The sequence below is a fragment of the Schistocerca nitens genome, chromosome 1 (genome assembly GCF_023898315.1).
Source record: "Schistocerca nitens isolate TAMUIC-IGC-003100 chromosome 1, iqSchNite1.1, whole genome shotgun sequence".
NCBI lineage: Eukaryota > Metazoa > Arthropoda > Insecta > Orthoptera > Acrididae > Schistocerca > Schistocerca nitens.
In genome coordinates this window covers 765,084,161-765,102,086 of record NC_064614.1, presented here as the reverse complement: position 1 = coordinate 765,102,086, position 17,926 = coordinate 765,084,161, and the positions used below count along the sequence as shown (strand labels likewise).

Below are 17,926 nucleotides of genomic sequence, written 5' to 3'. Positions count from 1 at the left end.
ACGTGTTTCGTAAGGTACTCCATTATGCAGCAGACGTATCTAATAACGCCAAAGCTTTTGTGTACTGTGTGAACGAACTGCTCGTAGGTGCAGAACCGTATCTTGAAAGTGTTGTCTAAACCGATACAAAGAGCGCTTTGGATAATGCAGGCTTAAGAAAGTAGAATGACGTACTGAGAAAATTGATGTATCCTTTTCATGTTTCAAAATTACCACCGACACGTGACCGAAGACTTGTCCCTTAAACTAGGCAGGCGGGATCACTGTCTCCTCCACTGCTGCCTGAGGTCCGGGGAGAACAGCTGGTGGAACAGCAGCACGGAGTAACTCAAGGTCTGCGCAATTCGAACATTCACGTTATTTGTCTGACTTAAGCTTGTTATCTCTTACTCGCTTCTGTCACTCTATAACTCTGTCGAATCTCATGAGAACTGTATCCTCTTCTTCACTCTACGACTTGTCAACTTTATAAGCTTCTTGTTAGACTTTCAGAATGTGTCACGATTCATAGTGGCCTTTAAGACTTATCCCGTTGTCGGAATTTTTGTTGTAACGTTCGCCGCGTTCATTTCGTGAATACCACAATGCAGTATGTGGTATGCCGCAGTACAAGACTGCACCCCAGATACTCTCCCTCTCTCTTAACCATTTTCCACCCATATTTCTTCTAATATATGCTTACCAAACGAGCTGGTTCCTTTTGCTTCTTTCTTTCATAGCTGTGAAGGATATATGAGCGTAGGACCGATATTTCCGTTCTTTAACTTCTTTTCGTCATGTCCATCTCTAGAATTTGCCGTCGATTCTGTTAATTCTTAGTTGACATGCAAAACTGAGAACTGAGTACACAGCTCCGTCAATTTTTGTGTTACAATATTACTATTCATTTGTCGAATTTAACTCTGTCTCCGATCAACTGTGTCGTAAGCACCTGATTTAGCAATCATTTTTACCATGAGAAACAAAAATCTGTATTTAATTTCATTAAATTTCACAAACACTTTTAATACTGAACGTTTGCTCCTAAAAAGTGTAGCCTCACTTCTTGTTGCCACTGTTTCCTCTCCAACTAAGTGTCACCAATTTTTAAAACAAAATCTCATTTCAAAGGACATTCAACTAAGCAGAAGAAGTTCCAACGCAACCACAGCTACGTGGAAAGAAAATACTGGCACATCTTTTTTATAGTACTTCTAGCAGACGTCTCCTGCAACCGTCTTTTAAATCTTTCAAGTTTTATTCTTTAACGGAAATATTGAAATTCTTCAGCAAGTGTTATCGCACTGCACAGTCTGTAAAACTTGATATATGGTACAATGCAAATTTCGATAGATTTGATCTTATACTGAAATAGAAGTATTGAAACGGAGATAAAACAAAAGTTATCCTCCAGAGCAAGACAAGCACCATGAAATTGTCGTTGATTGGTGCTACAAACTATAATAATTTCTAAAGCCGAATAATGCATGTTTCTCCGTCTGTCTTATATTAATCTTGAAATATTTATCGTTTCAAAGAGACAACAGATAAATATTAGAAAAATATCATTACAATATTAATAGTACTCTACATTGTGTGTACCTGCTTTTACATCAGATACACGGTTTCCTCAAGTCAGATAAATTTCTTTTTGCGCGACGTTAAATTCTGCAAAGAACAACACGGGGTGGAGGGAAAGGCATAAATAGGCTTCAATAAGCTATCATTGTGACACTTTTCACACAGAGAAACTTCTTGTTTCTTTTTTACTTATTTTTTTTTAATTTAGTGATACCTGAGCACATGTCATCCACTCTAAAGAAAAAGGGTTTGGTGATCGGCTTGTAATAGAGGATCGTTCAACTTTTCCAATAAAAATTGTAAAAAATCAATAGTTCCCTGGAAGTCACACAGCAGGCTGTCTACACTGTTCTGTAGGAACTTGTGTCCAAAAAATGGCATGAACGGAGTCCGAATTACGCTTGAGCATTACTCTCTGTACATACATTAAACTACAACGTATATTAAGAATACACAGCACTTCTCTGGTTGCATCCACCGTAACCGAGCATATGAGGACCCAAGCAGAACAAGTAATCAAACGTTACACTCATCATTTACGCGAGCCTTCAAGGTTTGCTCGATTCGTATGACTTTAGCAACAATGTCGCCGTCTTCAGTTACATCACAAGGCATGACAAGTAGATGTGCATGTTATGGTAATTTGTCTTGCCCAATTTGATGTTTAACCAGATCCACGCCAAGATCTTTTACTGTTTCATAAGATAGATAAGGAGTACTATCAAGGAACAAGCGAGAAACCGCTTCATAGGGATAATCACTGACCAAGTTGGGGTGTGATGTGAGGATCAACTCTGATTTCTTACGATTTAGTTTCAGGTTTAAGTTTTGTGCTGATCTTATTATCGAACAAAGGCAGTAATTAATGCCTTATATGGCAGAAACGACTTTCTTAGGACTGGCATATAGGTACAGATAGTTGTCATCACGGTACTAGTGACAGGTGAGAAATGATGATGACATTAGTAAAGAAAATTAATGGGCAAAGATCTGAACCCTAAACCATGTCTCACTTCTACATTCCACAGATGACTCATTGATACATGTTGTTTCTGAGATATCCGACAAGGCTCACCATTAACTTTTTTTTGTTTTGAGTGATTAAAATGTTCCTTCACGTCTATTCACGTCTCTTCTGACATCATCAGTCACCCATGTTGATGCAGTAATTGTGCTGTGGTGTTTTCAAAATCCCGATCGATATTTGTCGTAGGTTTTATGAATTTTAAGTCAGTTCATTACTTGATGATATATGATGATCTCTAAATCTACGAATAGTGTGCAGTTCAGTTCATACTCGTGTTACGCTTTGGACTACCTTCATATCACATAAAGCTTTAGATGCACTCTGTTGTAGTAGTAGTAGCAGTAGTAGTAGTAGTAGTAGTATACATCGTTACTGGTACTGAAATTGAAGCTATCTGCGGCCAGTGGAATAATGGCTTCGGCAGCGTTTTCAATCACGTCTACACTCACTACATCCTAGCCCATCACCTCAAAAGAGGATCTCAACTCGACTTTCGTTCATTGATACGTCTTATGAGACCAAGGAGTCTGATCCATAATTGTTATGACATAAATATGTGATGAGTAAGAGCTATCTTTGTTTTGATATTCACACTTATTTATCAGAGTGATCTGAAAGTCCATTCCATTGTAAGCTCGACAAGCAAAGTATTAGCACCAACTTAAAAGAGGACACTAGTCGCTTTGGAGATCAGCTACTAGGCGATCATCTGACGCTCCACCGGCGACGTAAGCCACAGCAGTTACGTGGTGTGTTATGTGTTGGTTGGTTGTATGGAATCTGTGCAGTAAGATGGATCGACGTGTAGACGTGATAGAATGGCTGGAAGGAGCTATGGTGTTTGTACATCTCTGTCACCACGCCGTGAATGAAGCTGCCTGATTTGTTGGTGTATCAATATGCACTGCCACACGTATATATAAGGAATGGCAGTCATTTTCAACCATGTAAGTCGGCGTAAGAACGGTGGTCGTAAGAACAACCTAACAGACATGGACCGGAGACGAGAGTACGCCTTCTCAATGACAATCGGTTTCAAACCATACGGAAATTATTCCTGTTAATAAATGTAGGTTCGTCTCAATCAGTTTTCGAGCAACATTGTGAAGGGAACTATGTTAGAGACCTATACCTCCAACACGGTCTTTCCTCACAGCGACACATGAAGCTCCACATGTTTAGTAGTATGGATGGTGTACTTCAGACAGGAGCGAGTTCTGTGATGTTTGGATGGTGTTATTCATAATGAGACTAGGGTCCACTCGTTCAGGTTGACATGAACATGAATCAGGGTGTTTGTCTCAAGACTTTCGCTGACCAAGCGTTGCCCTCCCTTCTACGTCCCGATGATGAGTATTGTGCAGACCCTCGCGCCTTCCAAGACGACATACGTTTCTAGTTTGACGAACACTCAGGCGCCTTACCGTATCCCCACTGGCCCTTGAAACCACTCTGTCTTACTCCCACAGAAAATGTCTGGAAGTATTTGGAATGTCGGGTGGAATGCCGGAATCAACATTCCCTCAACTGCGTAGCTCTATGAGATTTAATAGCAATCGATTTCTTCAACTGTATATGGCATACCAGAAGAAACTTATGGATTGTCTCCCTCACCGAATTGAGGCCATTATGAGGGGGAGAGGTGGCGTTATGCGGTATAAGAATGGTTTCTGCTGGGTATAGGTAATATATTGTCCAGTGTCCTTACTTGTCATGCTGAATGATCCTCTTGTCGTTTAAAAGCTCATAAAATACCCTGAATAATACACTGGGTGAACGTTAATGAAACCGACAAACTGCAAGGACGGATTCCTGACTGGATATGGAGGGAAAACGCTCGTATGAACATGTCCGGAAAACTCCGTCTAGGTTAATGCGTATGTGGTTTCCCTGTTCATATCCGTTCTTTTTTCTAAAATCATTCGTAATAATTTTGGATAATCGCGGTGATCTGCCTCGTACGTAAACGATATTTAGATTGCGAGTTACGCGATCGAAGTATCATGCAAACAGTAAACCCTGTTTTCCAAGATGACAACGCCTAGCAGGAAAAACACGAAAACCTACCATTTTAGATATCTTGCTTGGTTTTTTTTCATACGCCCAAATTTATCTTGTCCTAAATGATGGTTATTCAGTATATCTATCTTTATTTTTCTTTCTGCTTTTCACGACACAGGTTGCACGTAAGTACAGGATGGTTACAATAACACTCTCGCTATTTGAGCCAGTTTAGAGGGAAAGTATTTACTGTATGGGCCCTCAACTTTATAGGAATGATGTTCGTACTTTACGCCACAGCATTTTCGTTGTCAATAGTGTTAGTGTCCTGAGTAGCCGTTAGGCGCCGGTGATGCTACGGAGACGTAGGGTTGAAATACAAGCTTCCGTGTGAATGACGGACAGTCATCATGAGTCTGGAAGAGGTGAGCAGGGCTTTATTCGTATTGTCGTCTCATTAAAACATTAACAATAGTGCTGCAACTCTTCGAGAGTGTCGACGCATTAAAAGAATACGAAGAGGTCCTCTTTCAGGGCCAGATCACCGGATTTGGCCCCGTATTATGTCCGGTTGTGGGGTAACCCTAAGGACAGGGTTTTTCAACGGGATAGTAACACACGTTGGAGATGTAAAATAAGGATAGCGAGAGAGGTAGCCAACATTGCACCTGAGATGTTTCATGCAGGAGTAGAGCAATCTGTTTTGCAGTTGGAGGCTATCGTGGATGTGGATGGCCGTCACCTTGAGTGACGTTCGTAACCTAGAATGTAAACAGGGTACGCAATAAACAAATGTTACCCTCTCAAGTGGAAATTAAAGTGTGTTTCTTCCACTGGTTTATTTGTTATTTCTCTTCCGTACGTCTTTATAAATGTTTACACAACGTTTCATTGTCCTACCGTCATTCGTTTTTTATAGCGGCCCTCTAAGCAGCAAAAGATTAATTCTAACCATCCTAAAAAATCAGAGATGAATAAAGGATTTGTGTTTGTATCTGACAGCTTGATGGAGGAGGCGGGAACTGAAGAGCGCGCGCTGCTGGGCTCTGGAGCGTCCCTGCGCCGGCTGCTGGGCCTGTGGTGGCCCCAGACGGGGCGTGGCCGCTTCCGGGCCGCCGCCTCCGCCTCCTTCTCGATGCTCGTTGTCGCCTGCTTGCCGTCTTTCACCGCCCTCAAGCTCATCATGGACACCTCACAGGAGCTGGACGAGATCGCACTCTGCTCTCTCGTCATTTTCGTCTCTTTCGGATTTGTGACCAAGGTAGGTAACACGTTTTCGTAAGAGCTGGTCCACAGATCCGTCCATCTGTATGTGGTCACCTGCAACCGACTGCCGACAACCCAGACTTGTGCCAGCGTACTGAAGGAGCGTAGCTGCGCAGGCAGAAGTCTGGGTGAGCATGTAACTGTCCGCTGGTAGAATTTACAGTCAGAACCATCTACATCTACATCCATACTCCGCAAGGCACCTGACGGTGTGTGGCGGAGGGTACCTTGAGTACCTCTATCGGTTCTCCCTTCTATTCCAGTCTCTTATTGTTCGTGGAAATAAAGATTGTCGGTATGCCTCTGTGTGGACTCTAATCTCTCTGATTTCATCCGCATGGTCTCTTCGCGAGATATACGTAGGAGGGAGCAATATACTGCTTGACTCCTCGGTGAAGGTATGTTCTCGAAACTTTAACAAAAGCCCGTACCGAGCTACTGAGCGTCTCTCTAGCAGAGTCTTCCACTGGAGTTTATCTATCATCTCCGTAACGCTTTCGTGATTACTAAATGATCCTGTAACGAAGCGTGCTGCTCTTCGTTGGATCTTCTCTATATCTTCCATCAACCCTATCTGGTATGGATCCCACACCGGTGAGCAGTATTCAAGCAGTGAGCGAACAAGTGTACTGTAACCTACTTCCTTTGTTTTCGGATTGCATTTCCTTAAGATTCTTCCAATGAATCTCAGTCTGGCATCTGCTTTACTGACGATTAATTTTATTTAGTCATTCCATTTTAAATCACTTCTAATTGCTACTCCAAGATAATTTATGGAATTAACTGCTTCCAGTTGCTGACCTGCTATATTGTAGCTAAAAGATAAGGGATCTTCCTTTCTAAGTATTCGCAGCATATTACACTTGTCTACATTGAAATTCAATTGCCATTCCCTGCACCATGCGTCAATTCGCTGCAGATCCTCCTGCGTTTCAGTACAATTTTCCATTGTTACAACCTCTCAATATACCACAGCATCATCCGCAAAAAGCCTCAGTGAACTTCCGATGTCACCCACAAGGTCATTTATGTATATTGTGAAAAGCAACGGTCCTCCCACACTCCCCAGCGGCACAGCTGAAATCACGCTTACTTCGAAAGACTTCTCTCCATTGAGAATGACATGCTGCGTTCTGTTATCTAGGAACTCTTCAATCCAATCACACAACTGGTCTGATAGTCCATATGCTCTTACTTTGTTTATTAAACGACTGTGGGGAACTGTATCTAACGAACTTGCGCAAGTCAAGAAACACGGTATCTACCTGTGAACCCGTGTCTATGGCCCTCTGAGTCTTGCGGACGAATAGCGCGAGCTGAGTTTCACACGATCGTCTTTTCCGAAACCCATGCTGATTCCTACAGAGTACATTTCTAGTCTCCAGAAAAGTCATTATACTCTAACATAATACGTGTTCAAAAATTCTACAACTGATAGACGCACGAGATATAGATCTATAGTTCTGCACATCTGTTCGACGTCCCTTCTTGAAAACGGGGATGACCTGCGCCCTTTTCCAATCCTTTGGAACGCTACGCTCTTCTAGAGACCTACGGTACACCGCTCAAGAAGGGGGCCAATAACGGTAGACCTGCTGCCAGACAGGTACTCGGAGCGATCTCCCTGTGAACATGGGCCTTAACCCGTTAGCTACCATGATCCCCATTTGGGAATCGTCTAAAATATATCAAGTACTTCAAGGTCCGAGCGGTCTAAGGCGCTGCAGTCATGGACTGTGCGGCTGGTCCCGGCGCAGATTCGAGTCCTCCCTCGGGCATGGGTGTGTGTGTGTTTGTCCTTAGGATAATTTAGGTTAAGTAGTGTGTAAGCTTAGGGACTGATGACCTTAGCATTTAAGTCCCATAAGATTTCACACACATTTGAACATTTTGAACTTCAAGGTCATTCCATTTCTTTTTTATTATTTTACATTCATTTTTCCAGTCTCCATGTCAATCAGGTAGCCCAAATACAAATGTACGTTGAAGAACAATAATTTGGCAGTTCTTGGATTAAGGGCACATAACGTTAACTTCAGTCTACGTGATATCTTTAGTAAACTGAAAATTAATTTTGTGTGAAAACTTGTACTATGGTGGTATTTTTTCATGAGACGTGACGTGCTTATCGTGTGTCTTGCATATTGGTCGCGCGACCTCGTTTTACGTCGTGAGAGACAGTATTTCAAAGCCCAAATGCATGACCTTGAGATGAGCAATAATCCAGCTACTCGCTCACTTTGGTCAGCGTACAATCCGCTCAAGGCATCTAATCTACTTTGCTGTTTGTCTCATGCACGATGTGCTCGCAATAATTACAAGTAGCGCATGGATCTCCACCAAGGAAGTGAACAGTGACAGGACGTTCCAAACAGAAAGCAAGATGCCTTTTAAAACCGCTGTTTAATCACAACTTCTAGTGGTTGATTGGTTGGTTGGTTTGGGGGAGGGGGCCAAACAGCAAGTCCATCAGTCCCATCGAATCACGGAAGGAAGTCGGCCATGCCCTTTCGAAGGAAAGGCATTTGCCTCAAGCGATTTAAAGAAATAATGGAAAAGCTAAAACAGGATGGCTGGACACGGGTTTGAATTGTCGTCCTCCCGAATGCGACTTCAGTGTGCTAACCACTGCGTCACCTCGCTCGGTCTAATGGTTGTTGCTTACTTATTAATGTTTCTGTCACCTGACTTAGCTTTTCGAGTGCCATATTTCATATTTCTCTTATTACGTGGATCAGTTTCGACTTAATGAGACTTTTTGTAGTCATTTGTCTTCTGTTTGGTTTCATGTAACATGCTGTGGTTTCTTCTCCTCTGGCAACCTATATCTGAAAGCAGCACTTACTCTTACAGCCCTACATAATTAGTTGTATAAATTTCGATCTCTGTCTTCCCCTACTAATTTTGCTCTCTACAGACCTCTCAAAATATCTGATACTTGCTCTTCTAAAATTTATTGGCTAATTGTGAATTCCATAAAATCAGCTGTGTAGCTACAGATCTACTACTCAGTAGTGGCATATGAAAATTTGTGACGGACTGGACCTCGAAACCGGATTTCCAGCTTGCCGCATGCGAGCGCCTTAACCACTTCGGATTTCCAATAGTGCACAGATAGCCGAAATGGTTAAGCTGACAGCTCGGGTTCGAGTCGCGACCCAACACAAATTTTCATATGTCACACTCGCATAGTAGATATGTACCTAAACAGCTGACGTTATCGAATTCGTAGTCAGCGAATACATTTAGATGTTTTTCGAGTGCTGTAGATCGTCAACAGTGTCTGTTCTGTCAGACATGCACGAAAGAAACTAATTACCTGTTGTCTTAACGCATGTCCTGCCATCCTGTCGCTTCTTCAAGTTTGTGACTTCCATGTATTCCTTTCTTCGCTAGTTCTGATTTCTTATTTTATCAGTCCATTCAATTTTCAGCGTACTTCTCTCGAACCACATTTCAAACTCTTCTATTCTACTCCATTTTCTTTTTCCACAGCCCATATTTTACTTCGATACAATACTGTGCCTCAGGAGCACGCTCTCATCAATTTCTTCAATAACTGAAGAACTATGTTTCATACAAATAGACTTCCTTCAACTAGAATGCTCCCTCCGTTTGAGCTAGATTACTTCTTACATCTTCTTTCCTTCACCTTTCACGTGTTACTTGCTTACAAGGCAGCGCAATTCCTGACATAGTCTGCTACGTCACCCCCAGTTTTGATGTAAGTTTGTCGCTAAACTCATTTCTGTTGCTCCTTTCATTTTCTTTAGTTTACTCTCAGTCCACATTGAGTAGGAATAGACTGTGTATTTAAGTCAACAGGTTCTGCAATTCTTCCTCATTTTCACAGAGAACAGCACTGTCATCAGCAAATTTTATCATTAATATGTTTTCACCCCAATTTTTAAACCGATTTCTGAAGTTTTATTGTGTTCACTTGATTACTTATTCGATATACATGTTGAACAGTAAAGGATAAATATTTTACCCCATCCTTTTTAATCTGAGCACATATTTCTTCGTCTCCTGTTCTTATTACGGTCTTCTTGTTTGAACATGTTATGTGATACCCGCTTTGCCCTGCAGCATACGCCTATTTTTCTGAAGATTTTGAACATCATACTTCACTTTACGTTGTCGAATGCTGTTCTTTCTCCATTCTTCACCGCCAGTCTTCCAAAGCTGTGTGCTCCCGGCCGCCGTTGGATAACTAGCTGCAGCAGCAAGTCGTATACTCCTAGCTCACTCATTTGTTACATAGTTTAATTCTTAATTTCTTTGCGTGTTTTTGGTACTTGCATTGTTTAAGTCATAAATTTCAGGCGTATTATAGTATTTGAGAGTTGTAGCATCGCGTTTTAGTACCTGAATAGTGTAAATACGCGTAGTCGTTTGTCTTCTGTTTTTGTTTTGAACGGCCAGTGTCGGTTGGTCACAGTCAGTGTGCTCCCTGCCGCCGTTGGATAACCAGCTGCAGCAGTAAGTCGTATACTCCTAGCTCACTCATTTGTTACATTGTTTAATTCTTAATTTCTTTGCGTGTTTTTGGTACTTGCATTGTTTAATTCATAAATTTCGGGCGTATTATAGTATTTGAGAGTTGTAGCGTCGCGTTTTAGTACCTGAATAGTGTAAATTCGCGTAGTCGTTTGTCTTCTGTTTTTGTTTTGAACGGCCAGTGTCGGTTGGTCACAGTCAGTGTGCTCCCTGCCGCCGTTGGATAACCAGCTGCAGCAGTAAGTCGTATACTCCTAGCTCACTCATTTGTTACATTGTTTAATTCTTAATTTCTTTGCGTGTTTTTGGTACTTGCATTGTTTAATTCATAAATTTCGGGCGTATTATAGTATTTGAGAGTTGTAGCGTCGCGTTTTAGTACCTGAATAGTGTAAATTCGCGTAGTCGTTTGTCTTCTGTTTTTGTTTTGAACGGCCAGTGTCGGTTGGTCACAGTCAGTGTGCTTCCTGCCGCCGTTGGATAAGCAGCGGCAGCAGCAAGTCGTATACTCCTAGCTCACTCATTTGTTACATAGTTTAATTCTTAATTTCTTTGCGTGTTTTGGTACTTGCATTGTTTAAGTCATAAATTTCGGGCATATTATAGTATTTGAGAGTTGTAGCATCGCGTTTTAGTACCTGAATAGTGTAAAATCGCGTAGTCTCCTTCCGCCGACGAGCAGTGTGTCAGCAGTACGCAAGTAGCAGCATTACTGCATTTACTAGGCAATCTTGTATTTTAATAACCGTTTAAATTTTGTCGATTTGTTTGCGCTCTCTGTAGATTAGTTCAGACATTCTTTGCACAACAGTTTTTAGCATGGATAGGGACTGCAACTGCTGTGTTCGGATGCAGGCTGAGTTGGCATCCCTTCGCTCCCAGCTTCAGGCAGTGTTGGCTTCGGTCACACAGCTTGAGGCTGTTGCCAATGGGCATCACTGTGGGGGTCCGGATGGGGGTTTGTCGGGGATGGCCAGCTCGTCCCACGCATCCCCCGATCGGACTACGACTGTGGTTGCCCGGGATACTGCCCACATTGAGGCTGATCCCTCACCTGTGGTAGAGTGGGAGGTCGTCTCAAGGTGTGGTAGGGGGCGAAAGACATTCCAGAGGGCTGAACGGAAGACCTCTCCAGTTTGTCTGACGAACCGGTTTCAGGCTCTGTCTCAGGCTGATACTGATCTTTGGCCTGACATGGCTGCTTGTCCTGTTCCAGAGATTGCCCCTCAGTCTGCAAGATCCGGGCGGTCGCAGAGGGTGGGCTTACTGGCGCGTAATAGGGCCCCTTAGGGAAATGGCAGCAAGAGAGGGGAAGAAAACCAATGTGCACTCCGTGTGCATACCGGGGGGACTCATTCCAGATGTGGAAAGGGTCCTTCCGGATGCCATGAAGGGTACAGGGTGCACCCATCTGCAGGTGGTCGCTCATGTCGGCACCAATGATGTGTGTCGCTATGGATCGGAGGAAATCCTCTCTGGCTTCCGGCCGCTATCTGATTTGGTGAAGACTGCCAGTCTCGCTAGCGGGATGAAAGCAGAGCTCACCATCTGCAGCATCGTCGACAGGACTGACTGCGGACCTTTGTTACAGAACCGAGTGGAGGGACTGAATCAGAGGCTGAGACGGTTCTGCGACCATGTGGGCTGCAGATTCCTCGACTTGCGCCATAGGGTGGTGGGGTTTCGGGTTCCGCTGGATAGGTCAGGAGTCCACTACACGCAACAAGCGGCTACACGGGTAGCAGGGGTTGTGTGGCGTGGGCTGGGCGGTTTTTTAGGTTAGATGGCCTTGGGCAAGTACAGAAAGGGCAACAGCCTCAACGGGTGCGGGGCAAAGTCAGGACATGCGGGTACCAAGCAGCAATCGGTATTGTAATTGTCAACTGTCGAAGCTGCGTTGGTAAAGTACCGGAACTTCAAGCGCTGATAGAAAGCACCGAAGCTGAAATCGTTATAGGTACTGAAAGCTGGCTGAAGCCAGAGATAAATTCTGCCGAAATTTTTACAAAAGTACAGACGGTGTTTACAAAGGATAGATTGCACGCAACCGGTGGTGGAGTGTTCGTCGCTGTTAGTAGTAGTTTATCCTGTAGTGAAGTAGAAGTGGATAGTTCTAATGGCTCTGAGCACTATGGGACTTAACTACTGAGGTCATCAGTCCCCTAGAACTTAGAACTACTTAAACCTAACTAATCTAAGGACACCACACACATCCATGCCCGAGGCAGGATTCGAACCTGCGACCGTAGCGGTCACGCGGTGACGCGCTTAGAAACGCACGGCCACACCGGCCGGCCGTGGATAGTTCCTGCGAATTATTATGGGTGGAGGCTACACTCAACAACCGAGCTAGGTTAATAATTGGCTCCTTTTACCGACCTCCCGACTCAGCAGCATTAGTGGCAGAACAACTGAGAGAAAATTTGGAATACATTTCACATAAATTTTCTCAGCATGTTATAGTCTTAGGTGGAGATTTCAATTTACCAGATATAGACTGGGACACTCAGATGTTTAGGACGGATGGTAGGGACAGAGCATCGAGTGACATTATACTGAGAGCACTATCCGAAAATTACCTCGAGAAATTAAACAGAGAACCGACTCGTGGAGATAACATCTTAGACCTACTGATAACAAACAGACCCGAACTTTTCGACTCTGTATGTGCAGAACAGGGAATCAGTGATCATAAGGCCGTTGCAGCATCCCTGAATATGGAAGTTAATAGGAATATAAAAAAAAGGGAGGAAAGTTTATCTGTTTAGCAAGAGTAATAGAAGTCAGATTTCAGACTACCTAATAGATCAAAACGAAAATTTCTGTTCCGACACTGACAATGTTGAGTGTTTATGGGAAAAATTCAAGGCAATCGTAAAATGCGTTTTAGACAGGTACGTTTCGAGTAAAACTGTGAGGGACGGGAAAAACCCACCGTGGTACAACAAAAAAGTTACGAAGCTACTGCGAAAGCAAAGAGAGCTTCACTCCAAGTTTAAACGCAGCCAAAACCTCTCAGACAAACAGAAGCTAAACGATGTCAAAGTTAGCGTAAGGAGGGCTATGCATGAAGCGTTCAGTGAATTCGAAAGTAAAATTCTATGTACCGACTTGACAGAAAATCCTAGGAAGTTCTGGTCTTACGTTAAATCAGTAAGTGGCTCGAAACAGCATATCCAGACACTCCTGGATGATGATGGCATTGAAACAGAGGATGACACGCGTAAAGCTGAAATACTAAACACCTTTTTCCAAAGCTGTTTCACAGAGGAAGATCGCACTGCAGTTCCTCCTCTAAATCCTCGCACATACGAAAAAATGGCTGACATCGAAATAAGTGTCCAAGGAATAGAAAAGCAACTGGAATCACTCAACAGAGGAAAGTCCACTGGACCTGACGGGATACCAATTCGATTCTACACAGAGTACGCGAAAGAACTTGCCCCCCCTTCTAACAGACGTGTACCGCGAGTCTCTAGCGGAACGGAGGGTTCCAAATGATTGGAAAAGATCACAGGTAGTCCCAGTCTTCAAGAAGGGTCGTCGAGCAGATGCGCAAAACTATAGACCTATATCTCTGACGTCGATCTGTTGTAGAATTTTAGAACATGTCTTTTGCTCGAGTATCATGTCGTTTTTGGAAACCCAGAATCTACTATATAGGAATTAACATGGGTTCCGGAAACAGCGATCGTGTGAGACCCAACTCGCTTTATTTGTTCATGAGACCCGGAAAATATTAGATACAGGCTCCCAGGTAGATGCTATTTTTCTTGACTTCCGGAAGGCGTTCGATACAGTTCCGCACTGTCGCCTGATAAACAAAGTAAGAGCCTACGGAATATCAGACCAGCTGTGTGGCTGGATTGAAGAGTTTTTAGCAAACAGAACACAGCATGTTGTTATCAATGGAGAGACGTCTACAGACGTTGAAGTAACCTCTGGCGTGCCACAGGGGAGTGTTATGGGACCATTGCTTTTCACAATATATATAAATGACCTAGTAGATAGTGTCGGAAGTTCCATGCGGCTTTTCGCGGATGATGCTGTAGTATACAGAGAAGTTGCAGCATTAGAAAATTGTAGCGAAATGCAGGAAGATCTGCAGCGGATAGGCACTTGGTGCAGGGAGTGGCAACTGTCCCTTAACATAGACCAATGTAATGTATTGCGAATACATAGAAAGAAGGATCCTTTATTGTATGATTATATGATAGCGGAACAAACACTGGTAGCAGTTACTTCCGTAAAATATCTGGGAGTATGCGTGCGGAACGATTTGAAGTGGAATGATCATATAAAATTAATTGTTGGTAAGGCGGGTACCAGGTTGAGATTCATTGGGAGAGTGCTTAGAAAATGTAGTCCATCAACAAAGGAGGTGGCTTACAAAACACTCGTTCTACCTATACCTGAGTATTGCTCATCAGTGTGGGATCCGTACCAGATCGGGTTGACGGAGGAGATAGAGAAGATCCAAAGAAGAGCGGCGCGTTTCGTCACAGGGTTATTTGGTAACCGTGATAGCGTTACGGAGATGTTTAATAAACTCAAGTAGCAGACTCTGCAAGAGAGGCGCTCTGCATCGCGGTGTAGCTTGCTCGCCAGGTTTCGAGAGGGTGCGTTTCTGGATGAGGTATCGAATGTATTGCTTCCCCCTACTTATACCTCCCGAGCACATCACGAATGTAAAATTAGAGAGATTAGAGCGTGCACGGAGGCTTTCAGACAGTCGTTCTTCCCGCGAACCATACGCGACTGGAACAGGAAAGGGAGGTAATGACAGTGGCACGTAAAGTGCCCTCCGCCACACACCGTTGGGTAGCTTGCGGAGTATAAATGTAGATGTAGATGTAGAAACTCTTACTCTAATACTCGTCCACATATCATCCAAGTTGCACACAATTCTCTTTCCAAATTTTTAGCAGACACTTCTGACCACTTGTCTGTCTGGTCTCTCCTCTGCACTTAACAAAGAAATTTTCATGCAGTCTTAATGCAGACTGTTTCATGAGACATTAGTAAGAAAATACTGTTTAACCTCCTTGCGAAATAAAAGAAATATTATCAGCGTGGGTTAGGTACCCTTCTATAATCTCTATGACCTACCATCTCGAATGTTAGAACAGACTATGGGAACTAACATTTTGTTATGCTAAAGCGCGACTGGACCTCTGAACACAAAGTAGCTTGAAACTTAGGATGTGTGAGTCTTGCTTTTCTCAGTTAACGGTCTTTATTATTATTTATTCAGACTTTAAGGAAGGTGAAAATTTAATAGTGATGAAGGACTGGAATCTGATAGCAGGATAAACAGGAGAAGGGAATACAGAAGAAAATGTAGACTGGAGGCAAGGAACGAAAGATAAGCTGTTTGGCAGAATTTTGTTCAGAGCACAAATTAATCATTACAACACTCGGTTTAAGAATCATAAAAGACGCTGGAGGCAACGAAGAAAGCATTAAATAATGACGATCACCACGACGAAGATTACGTCTCTGATGATGCAGCAACAATAACAAGTTTCCGACACCTCACCACGCTCATACAACAAGTTCCGACAGGCAAAAGATGTGCTTAATAAGCACTAGCCAGCAAGTTCTATCTTACTGACGAAGCATCGCATTTCAGTTTTCCAAATTCTTAAGGTACATCGTCTCAGAATTATGCAAGCTTCGAGATAGGCATAATCAAAGAAAGTGAATCTCTAAAGTGCGTGTTGTATCTCTGCATTTCAAAGTTAGAGGAAAAAGATATGCGTGTTCCAGGAACTCAAATGTTTCTCTCTGTGTTGTGGCTGACCACAGATTTGCAGTAAGGCGAATTATTGAAATATTGCTGTTTAAAGAGTACAAGGTAATACAAGCAAGCATGTCTCACATATCAAATCGGTTGTCAGTGACCGCTAGCCTCCTCGGAGGTAGAACAGAACTCCAGCTGGGTGCTACTATAGACGCTGCACTCTGTTATATGCCGAGGTGCTAGATGTAATACTGCCTATATTTTTAGTTCTCCTTTGAAATCAAATACAATCTCTCGTATCTGTTCCCAAAATCCAATACTTGGTGTCGATGCTGATAATGGTCTGCATGAAGATGAAATTGATGAAGACATTGACGAAATTATTAAACAGGTACTCGCGTTAAACTGAGGAAGATATTAATAAAATAATTAGACAGCCGCCTAGACATTAGAGAGAACATTTGCTTTAGAGCAAAGTAATTCTTTTTTATTTTACGAAGATTAAATTGAAGAATTAATGAAATTATTAGACTAATGTAAAGTCGTGTGTAATAAAATTTTTTATCGAAAGTATTTTTCTTTGGAAGATTTGTTTATTATTACTACAATTGATGCAATTCAAAATGATAGTTTATTACCACAAAAACTCAACATCTATGTTCTATTACGCTAAGCCCACGAGTATGAGGTGTGATTCTATCCTCATACCACATGTGGCGTTCCTAGTTTAATGGTACAATGAATCTCAATTCCATTTTTAAAAATGAATCGTTTGCAAATAACTCCTGAACTATTGCATGCAAGTAAGAATTACAAGGAGAAAGAGAGAAATGGAATCTGACGTAAGATTAGGAGAGTTGATAAGAGTCGTCTCTCTTAGCAGGCCATTCGAGGTCTTACCAGACACTCCCACTGCAGAGATGTGAACATCCTCCTTAAGGTCACTGTCTCCCTCTCTTTCTCTCTCTCTCTCTCTCTCTCTTCTAGGCCAAACAGCAAGTGGCTGCACGTACGTAAGCAGTATATCAATACAGAGCGTGTGCGTGCGCGCGCGCGCGCGTGTGTGTGTGTGTGTGTGTGTGTGTGTGTGTGTGTGTGTGTGTGTGTGCGTGTGCGTGTGCGTGTGCGTGTGTGTGTGTGTGTGTGTCTTAAATTGAATGACCAGAGAGGACAGTACATACAGAGGACAAGCATTATTGTGCAGTGTTTGCGCGCGCGGGTGTGTGTGTGTGTGTATGTGTGTGTGTGTGCATACGCGTGTAATAAAATGAAATAAACCTTTCCAAAAACACGCAGTTTGTAACCTCCCCCTCACTTATCGAACTTAATGACTGAAAAATTAAACCGCGTGTACCTAATCGAAATTTGGGAAAAGCAATCGTCACCGAAGTTAATCTGTCGGTAAAGAGGGAGGAAAGGGTTACATCTAAATGAAAGGAAAAATGCTAATGAAACTGGTGGAAATTAATTTTGAAAAGGGGTAAAGTTAATAAAGAAAGTAAATGTGCGGCCGTTACGTTAACAATTAACTAGCGGTAATTAGATATTTGAGATTTGGGGGAAATTACGGTCGCCAGTCCTAAGGACAATTACTATAGTAACTCAAAAAGAAAGGTTATTACACATATAATTAGCACTAGAAGCGTGGCAACTGAAGGTTGACATGTGTAGTGTGAAAACTGAAAGTTTTTCAGAAGTAATAAATTTCGCTACACTCTGACTCAATGTAGCAAAAGAATTAATAAAACCGGAAGATGGAAAGTTAATTTAGTGACTGAAGTTAATAGTGAGCTTTCTTTCTGAAGCACATCGAAATTCAGTCAAATACG

General features: G+C 42.7%; 1 protein-coding gene across 1 annotated transcript in view; it reads left to right on the top strand.

The window, feature by feature from the left end:
• The first annotated feature begins 5,558 nt into the window (after positions 1-5,558).
• The window catches only part of LOC126199518 (odorant receptor 43a-like), a 63,223-nt gene continuing 50,855 nt past the window's right edge, over positions 5,559-17,926 (top strand). Inside the window, exon 1 of the mRNA XM_049936476.1 lies at positions 5,559-5,849. Coding sequence (XP_049792433.1) covers positions 5,559-5,849 — 291 coding nt within the window. The remainder of the gene's footprint in view (positions 5,850-17,926) is intronic.